This window comes from Phaenicophaeus curvirostris, chromosome 9, assembly GCF_032191515.1.
Source record: "Phaenicophaeus curvirostris isolate KB17595 chromosome 9, BPBGC_Pcur_1.0, whole genome shotgun sequence".
Classification (NCBI taxonomy): Eukaryota; Metazoa; Chordata; class Aves; order Cuculiformes; family Cuculidae; genus Phaenicophaeus; species Phaenicophaeus curvirostris.
This window is the reverse complement of record NC_091400.1, coordinates 14,612,067-14,630,101: the sequence shown is the minus strand read 5'-3', so window position 1 is coordinate 14,630,101 and position 18,035 is coordinate 14,612,067. Positions and strand designations below refer to the sequence as shown.

The 18,035-nt window shown below is 36.0% G+C and overlaps 1 protein-coding gene across 6 annotated transcripts in view; it reads left to right on the top strand.

Moving 5' to 3' along the window:
- Positions 1-17,770, top strand: part of CPEB3 (cytoplasmic polyadenylation element binding protein 3) — a 77,807-nt gene extending 60,037 nt beyond the window's left edge. For all 6 annotated transcript variants that reach the window (XM_069863858.1, XM_069863856.1, XM_069863861.1 and 3 more), the window contains 4 exons: positions 7,406-7,524; positions 8,825-8,939; positions 11,773-11,954; positions 14,889-17,770. In XM_069863858.1, the coding sequence (XP_069719959.1) occupies positions 7,406-7,524; positions 8,825-8,939; positions 11,773-11,954; positions 14,889-15,116 (644 nt within the window). In that variant the 3' untranslated portion in view covers positions 15,117-17,770. The remainder of the gene's footprint in view (positions 1-7,405; positions 7,525-8,824; positions 8,940-11,772; positions 11,955-14,888) is intronic.
- The last annotated feature ends 265 nt before the right edge of the window (positions 17,771-18,035 follow it).

Below are 18,035 nucleotides of genomic sequence, written 5' to 3'. Positions count from 1 at the left end.
TTTTTTACTACAGGATAAACTGAGATGGTGTATGTATAATGGAGTGGGTTTTTTTCCCCCACAAGTGGTGAAAGTAGCTATGACTAGGAAATCCTTTTCTTAACACACTTTGGAATTGAAATGACTTTATAAATCCTTAGCTGTATATATTCACCATAGCACTATTGAGATGTTGTCTTTTCTATTCAGCACTGAAGTGCAGAGGAACCATTGGGGCACCCATATCCCAAAAATAGTGCATGTCCTCATGGAGCAAGTAGACATGGTTTGGGGTTTTTTTCCTTTTGAATTGAAGATGTGAGGGGAAAAAACTCTGCATAATATTTATGACAGCATAGGAAAATTCTAATTTTTCTGTTATTTGTGATATGATAAGATCATTAGTAGGAACGGTTAAATGTTAGTTTCAGTTATTTTGGAAATTATTTCTATTATTTTCTCAGAGATGTGGACTGTTTAATGGTAAAATTGGAATTACAAAGACATGCCATTTATTTTGCCAAAGCTGCTGATACAGAACCTCAATTTTCATTCAACCCTTCCATATGATCTGCTTACTTGCTGACTTCTCTTGATATGTATCCTCCCTTCCATTTAACTGTGCACATTTATTTGATTGCTATTTAGATTCGGGATCCAATTATTTTTCAATGGAACTGAGGATATGGAATACATACCTTTAATTGAAAACAAACAAAACCTACCCCAAAACTTGTCTGTAGTGTGGTCTATGGAGAATTTCTTACATATAAGATTACTCAGTACTCATGAAAAACGTGTAAAAATGAATATGAATGTTACTGTAAATTTCTTATACACCTTTTGTGTTTTACAGAAAGGAACCAGTAATGGGGTCATACACTGCCTGCCATTTAAAATTAGACTGACTAAAAGAAATTTGTCTTTGCAGCCCTGACTAATATATAATTTCTCTCTTCTGCAGTAGCTAAGTGAGATTACAGCCCTTTCTGTTTTAAGGTTTCTTAAGTATTTAAAGTCTTTGATGTTCTGGGTTTTTTTTTAAATGCAGTCGTGTCACTGCAATATTAAAAGAAAGTCTGCATTTTTTAACCCTTCAGATTTTTATTTTTCAAAATTGACTTTCATTTTTAATAGTTGTTTCATCTTTGCATTTAGACATGTGTTTATTCATGTTCAAAGCATCTTTTAATAAGATTACTAAGGGTGACTTTGAGCAATGACCCTTTGTCATCACATGAACTGATTTAGAAAATCAGTTCACACTGTTTCTAAATGTTCTTTTGCTGTGGGCTTTGAAAAGAAATTTATTCTAAAAGTTCTCAAAAATACAACCATAATTCAATTCAGAACTATTTTTAAAAATCCAGAAAAAAAAGAAAGTGCTATTTATATTCCATGAAAACATTAAGTCTATTTAAATCTCCTTTTTTGAGGTAGCCATCTCAACCGTCTAAAAATAAACCCAAAGGAATGAGATGAGAACATTAATTTTCTTTGCAAGTTCAACTCCATCTTTTTTTTTTTTTTACATGATAGTATGAGGTAGATATACATATTGAAATACGTTTATAAGAGATCTTAGGTGGATGGTAGATTTTATTGTAACCTTGGAGCCTATAAAAAAACATCAGAGAAGACAGTCTAAACTTTAAAAAGATAGAATGGAAGAAAATGTGCTTCAAAGGTACTTTAATGTTTTTCAATTGTAAGTAGTCTTTCCATTTTATATATGAATTTAATGCTTGTCACTGCTCAAAGTCTGTTCTTACTTGGTATGTGGTGTGTAAAGAGAAGTGAAAGTCCTGCTTACGTCAATATCAGCGTTATAAAATTGCAAACACATGCCCCTGAGAATATGATTTCTATGTCTGATTTTTAAGTGGGCTGATTTTTGGAAAGCATGGATTTGAGGTCAATTACTGAGGCAATCAATAGATGATATGCAGACCTCCGACAGTGATATTCAAATATTCTTTGACTTTATATAATTCTTCATTACAGTTTTTTTATTTATTTGAAAAGTAGCTGTGATTCAAAGATCCAGAAATAGGTTAATCTTTCCCTCTTAGTTATATAACATTTGAATGCCAAAATGCTGGCTTTGTACCAGAAGATGCAGCTTGTGGGTTTTTATTTCAACAGCAATTTATATGTTGCTGTTCTCAAATGCAAGAACTTAAAGAACTTATTAATTACCTTTAGTATCCACAAGTTGAGCATAACACGGTAAACTTCAGTTAATTTAAACAGATGGAACTAATTCATAATTAACTGAAATTTCAAAGAAAATCTGTGAGTGAATTCAATCCACTCTGGACTCCATTAAAGGAGAGATCCGTGCAGCTACTCCATTAGCACCTTTCTGAAATATTCCTCATCACTAAGTAACTAGAGACTGTTCAGTTAACCTTAGCACTCATAATGTTAGTAATTAATTGCTTAAAGGAGCGTAACAAGTGTAGCATACCAAACCTTTTTCTGCCTTCTCCTTTTGGGCTACGAAACACAATCAATGATTTCATTTCATTCCACCAAACTTTGTGCCTAAGGGTGGAGCTGTACAAAAAAGGGGTTACTAGGTTTAGAAGAATAAAATAAAGCCCTTTTTTTTTAAAAAAAATCTTTTGTTCAGGGATGCTTTCAAATGCAGTCTGTCTCTTGCTGGAGGGCCATGAAAGGCATGAAGTAGCATCATCTTCTACTCTGAGAAATATTTTGGTCTAGGTGTCAAGATGGTCTTCTCTGATAAACTCTACCAGCTATGGCTTGGCTAGGTGTTTGCAAGGCCAATGTGTGTTTATTTTCTTCCTTGCCTGATGCACTTTTTATACCTTCTGCCTTAATAAATGTTTGAGTAGTTGTTTTCATTTGAATTACGTTGAGGAAGAATGGGCAGAATATGTGCATGATGCACTTCTGGATAAGACTTAAATGTGTTTGCCTGTGACCTGTGCCAACATGCTGGCTTTTAACATGAAAGAACGAATATCAAGATTCTGCTAAGAAAGGCAGAATAAGTACCTTAAGCTTTCCATCTATCATTTTGTTTTGAAGAGATCACTGAAGCCTTATTACAAAATGTGCTTTCAGTAATACAGGAAGATTCCCATCATTAGAGAAGGTTTGCCTTTGTTGATATTAATTGAAATAATTTGTTTGTTCTCAGCAAGGTTAAGTGAAATTAGACCAACTGGACTAAATTATCCTTTCGCAGAGAAATTGTGTCACTGTTTAGCTGTCAGAACGGGATGTGAACAAAGGAGCTTCATTCTTGTACTGCTTTCCATAAAATAACAAATCCTTGAGGTCAAGGCTGAGGAGCTCCTAGGCTGTGCTTCAGAATCTAGGCACATTAATCTTCTCATCTTCCTTCTGCTGTACACCCCTCTGAAAGTTGTAGTGGCTTTTCTTACAAAAAAATACAGTGTTGCCCTTTTCCAGTGAATTACAAAGGGCAATTTTTATTGTCAGGCTACAGTGGTGTGTTATACCAACATCTGAGAAGGAGCTGGATTGTTTCTGCTCTGCCAAGAAGCCACATATCTGTGTATATAGAATATTCAGCTGTTGTCACGTACCTTCCTGTTTTCTGGGGCTTCGAATGTCTCATTTGTTTTATTTTGTGGAATCTGAGTCAGGAGCAGTCCTTCGAGCCCTCAAACCTTTAGAAACATCAAAAGGATTACTTCTGAAGTTTGTCTGCAGCAAACTGCGACAGTGTGCTGCCAAATTCTGCTGATGAGGATTAAAGTTTTGAAATTCACCAAATTTCTTACTTCTTGGGAAAAAAGCATATGCTCTAAGTCATATGATACCTGTGATGCACAGAGAGGAGAATGTGCTGAAGCACATGATGCTGAACAATTTGAAGCCACTTTCAGCACCTGCCAAATAATGCAAGTTATTTGGATTAATGCATTTTTGTTTTGGAGACCAATCATATTAATTCTACCTCACCTAGTGTGAACAGGAATTAAGTGTCTTTTAAACCTAGATGCCCCTGTAACTGACCATTGTGAATGTCAACTGGCCATGCAATAAAGCATTTATGAGATTAGGCTCATCTCATTGTCTGTAGTAGAAATTGAAATAGAAATGCACAGTAGAACAGGATGTAATGCCTAAAGTAGATGTTTTTGAGAATCTCGTCAGGAAGGAATATTCTTAGAGTTATAATGCTATAATGTTACAGAGTTGTAATGTTACAGCCAAATTTAGCACTTAAATTCAGCCAACAGCAAAAGAAAATTAATTACTGTTAGTTTACAGATTGGCATTCTGTTTTTATTTTAAATTGTGGCTAAAGATATTAAAAATGGTGGTTTGTGTCTGTGCAAAAATGTCATTTCATTATTAAAATGCATGTAGAGTGAGATAATTATTTATGCAATGTCAGTTTCGGAATTTGCATTTTCTGATTTTATATTTTATACTGGAATCTGAGCTCACAATGCATCTCCTGCTATGGAGTTCCAATCAAATGAAATGTATTTGCTTGTATGAGCAAGCAAATGCAGCTCTAAAGAGTGGTATGGTGAGCAAGGGACTAAGTCTTCAGTAAATGCAACATCTAGCACTTCCCACTGCTCAGGGGAACGAGCTGCACCTTTCTGATTATAAGGTTTTTGCATCCCTATGGCTTCTAGGAAATGAGTAATAATACCTTTAACTCTAGCAGGTATCTTTATTGTCCATACCAGCCTCTACATGATCCTTGTATTATATGAACTTCCTTATCTTTTATTTCAGTGTAATCTTTGTTTATATTGAAAAGCTGAAGTCCTTGAATAATTGGAATAGATGCACAATCACAGTGTTTAAAATAATGCTGAATATCACGTTATGCTAGTCCAGCCTGCTTGCTTTTCTAGATTAACATTAGTCTGCTACTTGTACCTGCTTACCTGTCTTTCTTCAGAGGGCTCATAGAGACTCCATAGCGGGCAGGAGAATATGTTAACAGTCACAGAGGTCTAGAGGAGTGAGGAGGTGTTAACTTAAACTTCATGGTAGGCACTAGCCCTAGGTTAGAAAACTGAATTCTTACTAACTTCGACTGCTCTTGTAATGCAGCAGCCAGAGAAAATTAATGAGTATCCATTTGGTTAATTTTAACTGGTTTGTGAAATTATGATCACACTGTTACCATACCCCCGGATGGCTGGCAATTCCACCTACCACAGGTGCAACCTCTTACTATGACCCAGAAAAACCTGATAAAACTTCACAGAAGAAAAAAGAGTTCCAAGCTGTGGCCACGATTTTTGCTAAGTTATTAAGCCACAATAAATGTTTACCAATTTTCATTTTGACTTTATACTAAAGAAATTTCCAGTATTTCACTGCTTTAAGATTATAAACATCTGAAATAGACAAAATTATTTTTTTTTAGAGTTGGAATCTTATGATCTGGTCAGAAGATAAATCCTAAATGTTTAAATCTATTTAAATATGTTGTAAACCATTTGTTTAAAGTATGCATAAATGTATGTGGATTCTTATCTCTATTTTATAGTACTGGAGTGATCTGCACTGCATCTTCTGTGAATTTGTCTCAAGGCATTTACATAAATTTAAGGCAAGGATTGGGCTGAGCCATAAAATATGATCAGTTGGTTTTGGAGGTGTAGTTGCCATGGCAGTCTTCTCCCAGTATCTAGTTTTCTGACTGGGGCATTTTATAATGCTGCAAGAACTACTAAAGATACTTTAACTTGTATAAAGTTTTTGTTCTGATACTTTAGTATAGTCAGAAGGGATGGTGTGAAGTGAAGATGTAATAAGTGCATGGATGGAAAATAAAATGACGCAAAAATTGATAATGATTACAAGCTAATTATTTTCGAACTCAGTAAATGTAATTAGTTTTGTAAAGTCTAAAACTATGGTGTTGAAGTGTGTTTGTCTTTAGAGGAGTGTTTTAAGAGCATTACATCTGCTAGAGAGGAAACCAATGTTTTTACTCAAGAAGTATTTAACTTTTTATTGGGACTAGTACCTTTAATCTGCTTCAACTCTATGTATGCAAGTTCCTTGTTTGCTAGCAAGAGTGATCGTAGAATCATAGAATAACCAGGTTGGAAGAGACCCACCGGATCATCAAGTCCAACCATTCCTATCAAACACTAAACCATGCCCCTTAGCACCTCGTCCACCCATGCCTTAAACACCTCCAGGGAAGGTGAATCAACCACCTCCCTGGGCAGCCTGTTCCAGTGCCCAGTGACCCTTTCTGTGAAGAATTTTTTCCTAATGTCCAGCCTAAATCTCCCCTGGCAGAGCTTGAGGCCATTCCCTCTTGTCCTGTCCCCTGTCACTTGGGAGAAGAGGCCAGCACCCTCCTCTCTACAACGTCCTTTCAGGTAGTTGTAGAGAGCAATGAGGTCTCCCCTCAGCCTCCTCTTCTCCAGGCTAAACAACCCCAGCTCTCTCAGCCGCTCCTCATAAGACCTGCTCTCCAGCCCCCTCACCAGCTTTGTTGCTCTTCTCTGGACTCACTCCAGAGCCTCAACATCCTTCTTGTGGTGAGAGGCCCAGAACTGAACACAGGATTCGAGGAGCGGTCTCATCAGTGCCGAGTACAGAGGGAGAATAACTTCCCTGGACCTGCTGGTCACACCATTTCTGATACAAGCCAAGATGCCATTGGCCTTCTTGGCCACCTGGGCACACTGCTGGCTCTTGTTCAGTCGGCTGTCAGCCAACACCCCCAGGTCCCTCTCCTCCAGGCAGCTTTCTAGCCAGACTTCTCCTAGTCTGTAGCACTGCATAGGGTTGTTGTGCCCCAGGTGCAGGACCCGGCATTTGGCCTTGTTAAACCTCATGCCATTGGACTCAGCCCAGTAGTCCAGCCTGTTCAGATCCCTTTGCAGAGCCTCCCTACCCTCCAGCAGATCAACACTTCCACCCAGCTTAGTGTCGTCTGCAAACTTGCTAAGGGTGCACTCAATGCCTTCATCCGGGTCATTGATAAAGACATTGAACAGGGCTGGACCTAGCACTGAGCCCTGGGGAACCCCACTCAATAGTTTGATGATCAAACTATTTTGTTTTCTTGGGCAAGTCAGTCTTTCTAGGCGGGTTCTGGCCTATAACTATGTTGGTAACAAGCTTAGCTCAGATTTGGTTGTTGGATAATAAGAATGCTTTATTCACCAGCCTATGTTCTCACTGCTCAAAATCATTAATTAATCAAATAAACACACTCCTATGTAGCAAACACTCTTGTCTCCATTCTGAAATCAATAGTGTATGAGGGTACAATCTATTTGGTGAACTTAAAGTATGAAAACAAACTAACAGCCTTAATAGTTATTTGTAATTTATATATCTCATTCACTTCTTGGGTTTGTTTTCTGTATTACAAAAATGCTTTATAAATTAATTTGTTCTTTTTCTTTCTTGTGCATTTATCCTTTCCAAGGTTATGCCTTTCTGCTATTCCAGGAAGAAAGCTCTGTACAAGCTCTGATAGATGCCTGTCTGGAAGAAGATGGGAAACTTTACTTGTGTGTGTCAAGTCCCACAATCAAAGATAAACCAGTAAGTATCTTATGCCATAACATTCATGCTGGTTTCTAACCCATTTGATATTACTTTTTTCAGTTAATAAATAGATAAACACACACTTAGTTAATTGAGTTGTCTATTTCCTGTTGCTGTCCTTGCCGTTACGTTGAATTGGCTTTCTGTATCAGTGTAACATGATTTTAGTATTTGCTTCTTTCTGATAGATGCCATGTTCAATTAACTTTTATATATAGTACTTCTGATGTCTCACAGGAATATGCATCCTTTTATAATGTTAGCTGTAAAACAATTGACTTATAATTTTCCCCTCAATATTATTCTAAGAAGAGAAAGCCTTATTCAGTGAAGAAACTTAACCCCTCCCAAATTAAAATATAGATGTCATCAAATATCCCCTGTACTTCATTAGGTTTCTTGATTTTTTTTTTTCTGCATTCAATAGCTAATACATTTTAAGTTAGGTCTCATTTACCTTATATGAACTGCACGTTAAAAACAAATAATGCAGGTGGCTATAGCATAATAGGAGATACAGGGCAACTTATTTCTATTGTTCACATCTTTAATACTCTGTAATACTAGTCTTCTTGTGGCTACGGATACGTATGGATTAGATGGAAACTACAGACAAATCTGATCAGCTAAAAATGAGCTGCCTACTAAAAGGCTTGCACAGAGTGCACAGAGAAATGAACAACCCAGTATTACAGTACAGTGAGTGTCCATATGTGATTTTTAGGATTAAAAAAAGGACATATGAGCAACTTCATCCAAATAATTTCTGAGCAGGTTTTTTTGTGTGTAATCTAATGATTTTCTATCAGCTCTGTTGCCTGCTGCTTAACAGAAGTGAGCATTCTCATATTATAAAAACTCCTTTTGTATCCAAGCACAGAAATTCATTTTATACCCATTGTACCAGCGCTTTAAAATTTGTGCATCACTATGCTATTTCAGGAAAGACAGAAGCCCAAGCTGCAACTGTAATTGCATATAGATGGTAAAATACTCTGAAAGTCCTTTCACAGATTTCTTATTGTAATGGCACTTAGGGGCAGGGAATTAATTGGGTAAGAGTTTGCTATGATGAAATTTAACTCAAGCCTGGCCTCTAGAGGTGGTAAATGAATTGTCCACCTTCTTTCAAACACTTAGATAAGCTATGTTCTCAAATTGTTTTGGTGCTTATACCTCTGATTTACAGTTTTTGCTAAGTTAAAATTATATTTTTAATTATAGAAATATTTTGAAGTTATTTTGTAGTTTTAGTTGAGTGTTCAAGTCCTTCTACTAAAAACAATCCTTAATACAGGTGCAAATTCGACCTTGGAACCTAAGTGACAGTGACTTTGTGATGGATGGGTCTCAGCCTTTGGATCCAAGAAAAACGATCTTTGTTGGAGGAGTTCCACGGCCGCTCAGAGCTGGTGAGTAGAAGAAGGAGCATGTAGAGTCATTCCAGGTGAAGCAGAGAAGATGAGAAAAGATATAGAGTATATGTAAAAGAGCAGAAAATATACCTCGTCTCTTCCCAAGGTTGTAGTTCTCTTTCTAAATCAGTGAGTGTCTGTGAACATTTTTTTATCTTTTAAATAGTTTGCTATTTAGGATTTTCAATAGAAAGTTTTCTCCAAGTTTGCATAATATTATAGAACTTGGCTGGTAATTTTTAATGTATATCATCTTAATCCTAGCCCTGATATGCTTGCTGAGGTGCAGACTATTTCCCCTTTCCCTTGACTAGATGACAGACTCCTCCCAGCCCCTTTCCAAACCAATTCCAACTGCAGCTTTATGATTTCTCTTTACATTTTTCTCAACCCTAACCTTAATTTTCCCATGGAGCTATAGACAAGGCCTCTCAACCATTGTCCAGAAGAAAAATTTCTTCCGTCTCAGGGCTCTTGGTAGCACCACTCTGTACTGAACACTACTTTCCAGATCCATTCCTAATGTAACTCTGTTTCTCAATCTTTTTTTCCATCTTTATCTCTTTTTCTTCACTTTTATTTGCAGAGCCATAGAAAAGAATCCTTAGTTTTTGGCTGGAGGAAACATTTATTTCAGCCCAGATTTCCTGGCAGCCCGTACTTTGATTTGAAGGCCCCTTTTCTGCACCGTTCCCAACTGTAGCTCGACACTCTTATCTTTCTTTCTAACTCTTATGTTTTGGGGAAGCCAATGACAAAGTCAGAAAGCCATTAGCAAGTTGAAACATGCTTTCTGGCAGACCTCATGTCCATTTAGTAGTCCCTCCCCATCCTCACTCCAAATCAGCTGCATGATTTCTCATTTTAATCCTTTCTAATCTAATCCTGGTTTTCCAGGGTGGTAGGAGCCAAGGTCCCTCAGTCACTGAACTGGAAGAAAGACTTGTGTATTGGTTTTCCTGGTAACCTCTGCTTTCCCTTGGCAACCACTTTCCAGCCAACTAGAACTTCAGCTACTCACTTTGTCTTTCTTGTAATCCTAATTGGTTTAGGAAGCTGTACACTAGGTCCATCAGCCATTGCTGACAGTAGGATTTCTCCCAGCCCAGATTTCTTGGCAGCCTTCATTTTTCTCGCCATCTTAAAATAAGATGTAATTGTGAGACAGTAATTATGTAGATAGTAACAATTAAACATTACCCCATTTCTGATTATACCCTTTATAAAACTGTATGGCATTTGGCATGATTACATTTGAAATGCATTACATTTGAAAACTGGTGCCTTTAAATAGTTAACTTCTCCAAAGCCAACAAATAATTTCCGGTTTTTCTTGTTTGCAGATTTAAAGATCTAATACAAAAGTTTTTCCTAAGATGTCTGAACACTGCATGATTTCCTTGCCCTAGAATTCTATCTACTTTTTGTCTGTTGGCAAGAGTAACTTACTAGGACTACTATTGTAAATGTTTTCAAGCATTCCTGATATTTATCCCATACTGTCATTTGCTGAGATCATTACCTAAATGATGATTCCAAATCAGTAGAAAGCAGAAGAATCTGCTAGTCACTACTTGATGCTGATAGTTCTCCCTTGCTGTTCGGAGCAAAATTATTATCTGGTTTGTAGAATGAGTCAGATATTTGTTTGCTCATTGCAAATGGACAGCTTAGCATATGATCTTCCCTTAACGTGACACCTGCGTTTATACGAAGATACATACAAATTTAAAAATTGTTTCTATTCTATACATAATTAACTAGTGAGAACTTTGTGAGAACTACAAAGTTTTAAATATTTAGTATATCTTTTACATTGTATCTTGGATGCTAAATTTTAACTTGCTACCAAAAGTGTTTTCATACATTAATGTAAAAAAGTGTTGATTTAGCAGGGCCTGTACAGGACCCAGAGTCTTAGTGAGGGCCTGCCCTTCATCCATCTGACAAAGTTGTTTGCCTATCTCCTTTTCAGAGAACTTGGTTTGGTGACCATACATCTTCGCACAGTTTACGTTCCTTTTCTCCACTTCATTCAGCCTTTTCTCCACTTCTTCCTGTTTTTTCCCTTAACTTTCCTCCTGTGTGTTTTCTCAGCCATGCAGTCAGCCTGTCTTATTTTATAAATGATATTCATAACTTCTTTAGGGTTATTCTTAGTGTCAGCAAAAGCAACAAACCATTTTAAAAGATCCACAATCAATTTAATGTTCTATGAAAATACTAAGTTGCACCCACAATGCTTTAAGTTGATTTAAGTGAGATAACTTCTGATGTTTCACAAAATTTTGTTTCAAATGTAAAACACTTCCCTCATGTCTTTTCAGCCTTAGTACTTAGGGCAAAATATCAAATTCTAAATACAGGAAACTCTTTAAGTGATCTTATATGTAAACTAGTGTTAACAAGCCTGGCTGGAGGTGGGGGAGATCCTGAGTACCTAATTCCAAATAGAATCATAGAATAACCAGGTTGGAAGAGACCCACCGGATCATCGAGTCCAACCATTCCAATACCACAGTTTTAGTTTTCAATATGATAAATATTAAAGCATTTGATCTGAGACCTACTTTAACAATGCAACTGCATTTTTGCACAGTTCAGTCAAACTAGGCTTCTTTTTACAGATTCTAGTTTTTGCCTTTTATGTTTTACTGTAATTTGTGTAGGCTTGTTTCAGTCTGTTAAAACTAACATTTGGGTTTGCTGTTTTAGAATTTGGAAGTCAAGTACACTAAGGCAAATAGCACTTTTTTTTTAATGCAACAAACCAAACATAACACTACTATTTATGTTAAAACAGTTATATTTAACAATTGACTTCTTGCAGTTGAATTGGCAATGATTATGGACCGTTTATATGGAGGTGTCTGCTATGCTGGCATTGATACAGACCCAGAGTTGAAGTATCCAAAAGGTGCTGGCAGAGTGGCTTTCTCCAATCAGCAGAGCTATATTGCTGCTATCAGTGCTCGCTTTGTCCAGCTCCAACATAATGACATTGATAAACGGGTGAGTAAAATAGCATGGAGCAGAGTGGTTGTTACTCACAAAACCATACAGAAATGAAAAACATCTTTATATTTATATTGGGTTGGAGAACCCTGTAACCTCTGTTCTTCAGATGATATTTGTTAATTATTTAAAAGCTTGTTTAAGCAGCTAAAGCGGAGTGAAAAATACATCTTAAACAACTGTTTAACAATAAACCCAGAAAACAGTTGGTTGTAAGCTCACTTGCTTTTAATGTTGTTTTGAATTCTGAAGGTCTAACACTGTTGTATTTCTCAGCTTCTTTCTTCTCCTTTAGATGTTTGTTTATTGTGCATCAACAGCTTTGAGTTAGGGGCTACTTATATAGCTTCTGGCATTTCTGCTACTATTAGGCAACATTTTCTGTTGGCAATGTACATCTAAACTTGTGGTTCCTAGAACACAGGTTTATCATTACAGGTGATGCTGACCTCAAAAGTCTTGAGAATTATTTAACCAGAACCAGTTGCCGATAGATGCTTGATAGCCAAAAGGGAGGAAAATGAGATGATTTTGTTCAGTCCATATGAAATCCTGGTTTCTAAAGGGCTGTTCAGGGATAGAGGGAATTTAATGTATTTACTGAAATCTGAGTTGAAAATGTTACTTAATTTCCATGATATTTATTTACCTTTAGACCTTCTGTCTTCACCTCTTGAATACATGTGCAAATAACACCGATGTTCTTGGGGACTTGGCATTTAGTATTATTCAAAATAGCATACAGCGTGCACTGCTGCTTTATATTTTTACAATAGGGATAGGTTGTTTTCTACTTAATCTAATATAAATTGCTTCATAAGAAGTCAACGTGATGGGTGTCTATTGTATGCATTATACATATAACAACACACAGCTGCAAAGCCCAAGCTATTCTAATTTTCTCTTTAAAATAGAAACTGAGCTTTTTGTTGAATTAGATGAGATCATGGAGTTATAAGTCCTCAAACTATTTTTCTATGGTGCTGCAAAACTTCATGATTTTAACTAAGACAAGGCTATTCCTAAATATTTCTCTTTTTTCCTGAAAAACTTTACAGAGAGGCTAAGAAGATTAATTCTGGAGTCTTAATCACAATGTTGAACCTTGAGGTTTTTATATCAGCCATGCTTAAAAACTTGCAGTTTGTTTTCTCTAAGCTTTAGCAAAGAGCCACAAATTATGCTAGCTGGTAGCTTTTTCCATCAATCAATGCTTTTCCCAGGTGGTTGATGTATAATTTAAGTTTACCTAATTATATTTTATCAGTTTTTAAAATAGGTTTATGTGTGAGTTTGAAGAAGCATGAAGTCTCTTAATCAGTCCTGAAGTATACATTTTTAAACCTTATAAATTGAGCTCCCTGAGTTGTACAGCACACATTTTTCAAATTATTTCACTAGTAGCCAAAACAAAAAAAGGAGTGAGAGAAAGAGAGAGAGAATCTATTTCAGACCTGCACAATTCATGCCTTGGAAATGTGAGTAGGTAGGGATCTAGAGATGTGCTGGACACTGGACCTGCTTTCTTCCAGTTTCATTTGAGATAGCTCTGTTTTATTTTACATGATGCTTCTAATTTTAGTGGTAGGGCATCTGGTATGCAAAATGGCAGTTATTCAGACTTGTTCCATGCAATACTAGTAGCACAGGGTAATTTAAAAATAAATAAATTGGCAGTTGTAGGTGTTCCATAGGCGAGAAATACAATTCGCTATATAAGCTTTACTTTGATTGAGTAACATTTGTTGAAATGTGATCAGGATAAGCTGAAGTAAAAATTCAGCATAAAGCTTTTTTGTTTAATATGTTTCTTATTTTACAACTTAATGTATCTTTCTGTGTTTCATTAATACTGTATGTATTTAAGCGTAGTTACAGGAGTCAAGTTTTCCTTGCAATATACGAAATTCCAGATTAGTACTTGTGCAGTTACAGCAAAATTATTTATACTAAAAGAACATATAATTCCATATTTTTCTGTTTATTTTAATGTACTTAAACCACTTCATAAATCACAGAGTCATAAGAATTACACATGTATAAACTAATGATTTCCCCAGAATGAATAAACACTCAATTTAAAAGCGTGGGCTTGATTCTTGGGAACGGGCACACCGGAGAGAACTTGCACATTGTCAACTTCTGTAAGAATATTTTTGCAAGTGCCTAGTCATGCATTGAAATACTGCTGTGTTTGGCCCAAGTGCTTTAAAACCAAAAAGAATTCCAGTCCTAAGATGTTTATAACTGAGTGTAGGACAAAAGTCAGCAGCAATCCAGCCTATTTGTAATTGATGGCAAGGCCACAGCTGGAACAACTATGAAATCTTATTACATTTCTAGAGGTAAAAATCTTTAGGTAGTGATTTTTGCACACATAAGGCGAAGTATTTAAAACAAATGCATTTAGTTTTGTTAAATGAAAATAAGATTCAAATTAATTAGTCTGGTCCTGCATTTTGGGTTCTCAACAAAGAAACAAAGATAACTCTCTGGAAAAAAAAAAACTGTGGAACTCATCAGGCCTCTGAAGTTTAGAAATATAAGGGTTTTTTCTCTATTAGTTTTCTTCCTAAATGCTACTTTCTCACGCCCTGCCCCCATAACTGTGTTCACATCCCTTGAGGCTTTTTAGATGACAGCAAAATCCTTGGAGATGCTGTCTTTAGTGTAATTCCATCTTAGTACTTTCACTTACCTAACTTTTCCAAGAAATGTTGAAGAGTTACCAAAGCATGCTCTTTTTCCTTGAGATTTTTGTGACACATGAAGTGGTTGATATGAAAACTTAACTGCCGGCCTCTTCGGGTTAATCCAACATCAGCTGAAATGCTTCAAGACAGTCAAAAGGATTATGATATTGTTCCTTCTGTTTATGCTTGGCAAAACTATGTGATCATCTTACAGTTATTTTTCTTCTTCCTGGTGCAGGTGGAAGTGAAGCCATATGTGCTGGATGATCAGATGTGTGATGAATGCCAGGGCACTCGCTGTGGTGGAAAATTTGCTCCATTTTTCTGTGCCAATGTTACCTGTTTGCAGTATTACTGTGAATACTGCTGGGCAAGCATACACTCTCGTGCTGGGCGAGAGTTCCACAAACCACTGGTAAAGGAGGGAGGTGATCGGCCCCGCCACGTCCCGTTCCGCTGGAGCTGAACCCCAGGCCTCACCCAGCAACAAGTACTGGAGTAGATAAAATCGAGTGAAAAGAGAGCGCTGCCTCAGGGCTTAGTGTTCTGGAAATCTGTGCATTCGTCCTCGACTTTAATGAAGATATGGGTCTTTTTATTACTATTATTATTATTTACAGTCACATTACTGAACTCAGTGTCCAGTATAATACAAACCGGCAGAGTGTAACTGTACTGATTTTGCACTTTGATTCACACAAACATCTGCTTGATACCTTAATTTCCTACACAAGACTTGTCACTAGTGACATTATGTAGACTGCCATTCTCATCAGCCTTCCCTGGGTTGATGTGTATGTGATGAAGATTTTTTTTATTATAATTATTTTTATTTTTAAACTGGAGCATGCACTTATTTTCAGAAATTTAGACTTGCCCCTAGCAGATGACTTACCAAAGGTAATATTCACAAGTAGGTGGCAGATGTAGCAAAAACTTAAACAAATATTCAGCAATCATTAGTTTGGGTCATTTAGAGCAGTAATATCCCTTAAAGAAAATAAGCCTTTAGTTGCTCTCCATTTTGACTTGTAAGGATGATACCTCATAAGCTGGATCAGACTTTTTTCTTTTGTTTTGCTGAGGGTTTTTTTTGTTTGTTTTTGGTTTTGGTTTGTGGTTTTTTTTGTTAGGTCTTTTAGTGTTATGTAAATGTATGCTGCAATAGCTTTTGCTGCTATTAAAATGGTATTACTAATACCATAATACTCTATTCAGGCTAGGGTATCAATTAAAAAATGAATATGTGATTAAAATAGTGATGGCTGCTGAAAGGAGATCAGTATAGCATACAAAAAAGCTTCCAAGGAAGGTCAATATTTTTTGACTGCATGTTTACTTAATCAGGTTGCTGCATGCAATAAATTTTATATATGTCTAATATAAAACCTGCCCACAATGCACAAATTATGAATCTACGTAGGCTACAAAATACTCAGTAACAAAAAAAAATTGATTACTGACTGGAGGAAGGCATGCCTCAGTAAATGTAATGCTTCTGAAATTAGGATCAGCCCATTACAGAATGACTTATATTACCACAAATATAAAAACTAGCTGTAGGATATTCTTAAAACAAATTTGTGGATGGTAGATGAAGTACTTTGCGGTGCTCTGTTATATATCGTGCAATTTATTTTATATAGTAAAGTGATTATGTCTAGTACTGTGATCAAACTTAACTGTTAAAGCCTCTGTATCCAACATTAACACATTTTTGACAGTTCCTAACAGGTACAAAACCAGAAATGAGCTCTTAGTTACAATCTCTCTCCTAACACTTGCATCATTTACGTAGCTGCAGACCTTGTCCAGAAAACCAAAGAGCTCATGCTAGCGTACGTACACTACCAATTAGATAGTCTGTCAAACTAATAAACTAGGCACATTTAAGAAAGCTAGGGAAAAAAAGTGGTGCTAAAGAAATGTCTGCATATAAAAGTTACATGCGATGTTTGCTCTGTGGATGTGGCGTTATCTCTCTAATCCCTGGATGTATCCTGTGAAGCTTGAATACAGTTAAGACCTGCTAACACAGTGGACATTTTTTTAGCATGAACTATGGGGCTGCAGATAGCGTATAAATATAAACACACTTGGTATACTAATGATTGTGAGAATGTGTACACTATTTGTTTTCTTTTTCCTCCTTTGTTTTTGCAGTTCTGGGGACAATCTGACTGGATATGACACCGCATAGTAGATTTCAATGTTCTGGGTTTTGTTTGTTGTGATGTCCTTGTTTGTGTCTAATTTAGTAAGCTGTTTTTCCCAATGTTCAGTTGTGAGTATTGGCTTTGAAAGGATTTTTTTTCTGTTTTTGGAAAAAAAAAAGAAAAAAATAGTTTTTTACTGGTTTAAAATGCTTATTATAATTATCCCTTTTGAAGTTACTTCTGGGCGTTTTTGTGATATTGCTTTTCCCAGCCCAGGTGTCTTTTTTTGTTTTTTTTTTTCATCTGTACAAGACATTTTGTTATGCACTACTTTTTCTATCTAGACAGTTTTCAACAGTTGGCTGATGATTTTTTTTTAAAGAAAAAGGCATGCTTTCTGACTGACATGATCTTTTGCAATACCTCAATTTTGAAATATAGGAAAGAAAATGATATTTTCTAAGTAAGTTTATTCAGAAAAAATATATATTAATTTAATTCTGCAAGAAAAATGATTTAAGAGATGGGTAACTTTATTTTTTTCATGCTTATTTGAGTTTTTTTGAAAATGAAGAAGTTAGAGCTTTATAACTGTAATATTGAAAATCATAGCTAACCTACAGAAATCTACCTAATTACGTGAAAGAAGTAAACCTTTTTGAAGAAATACCCCTCTTTCATGTAGAAAAATACCCCCAGAAAGAAAGAGAGAGAGAGAGAGAAGCTGGAAAATGTACAATACAGCATAATGTTGGATTAAATCTAAAACAAAATCATCGTAAAGAACAGGTGTTAACACAAACTCCATTTGGTGCTGAAAGTTGTGAATAGAAGGTGAAAAAATATTTTCCCTTAATTTGTATATTTATAATCAAGTGTGATTATGCACGACTGACCAGAATTGTGAGAGTTCTTCTGTTTGTATTTTTTTAAAGAGAACTTTTTTTAGTTTATTAAATTATGACATGCTCCCTTTTGTTTTGTAAATGAATGTGCCCCTGAGTTGTTAATATGTTATATTAAAAGAGGGTCCTTCAAAAAAAGCTATTTTTTAAAATATGGAGTTCTGAACTGCAACTTGACTAAGAAGCCCCTGGGTACAACAGGTCCTATTGTGGCCTTTTCTGATGTGAGACTTGAACTAGTCGATTTTTTTGAAGGCTAACCTAACCTCGACTATTTGTTGTTATGTGCAATACTGTTTGTACTGTTTGTATAAAAAAAAGAAA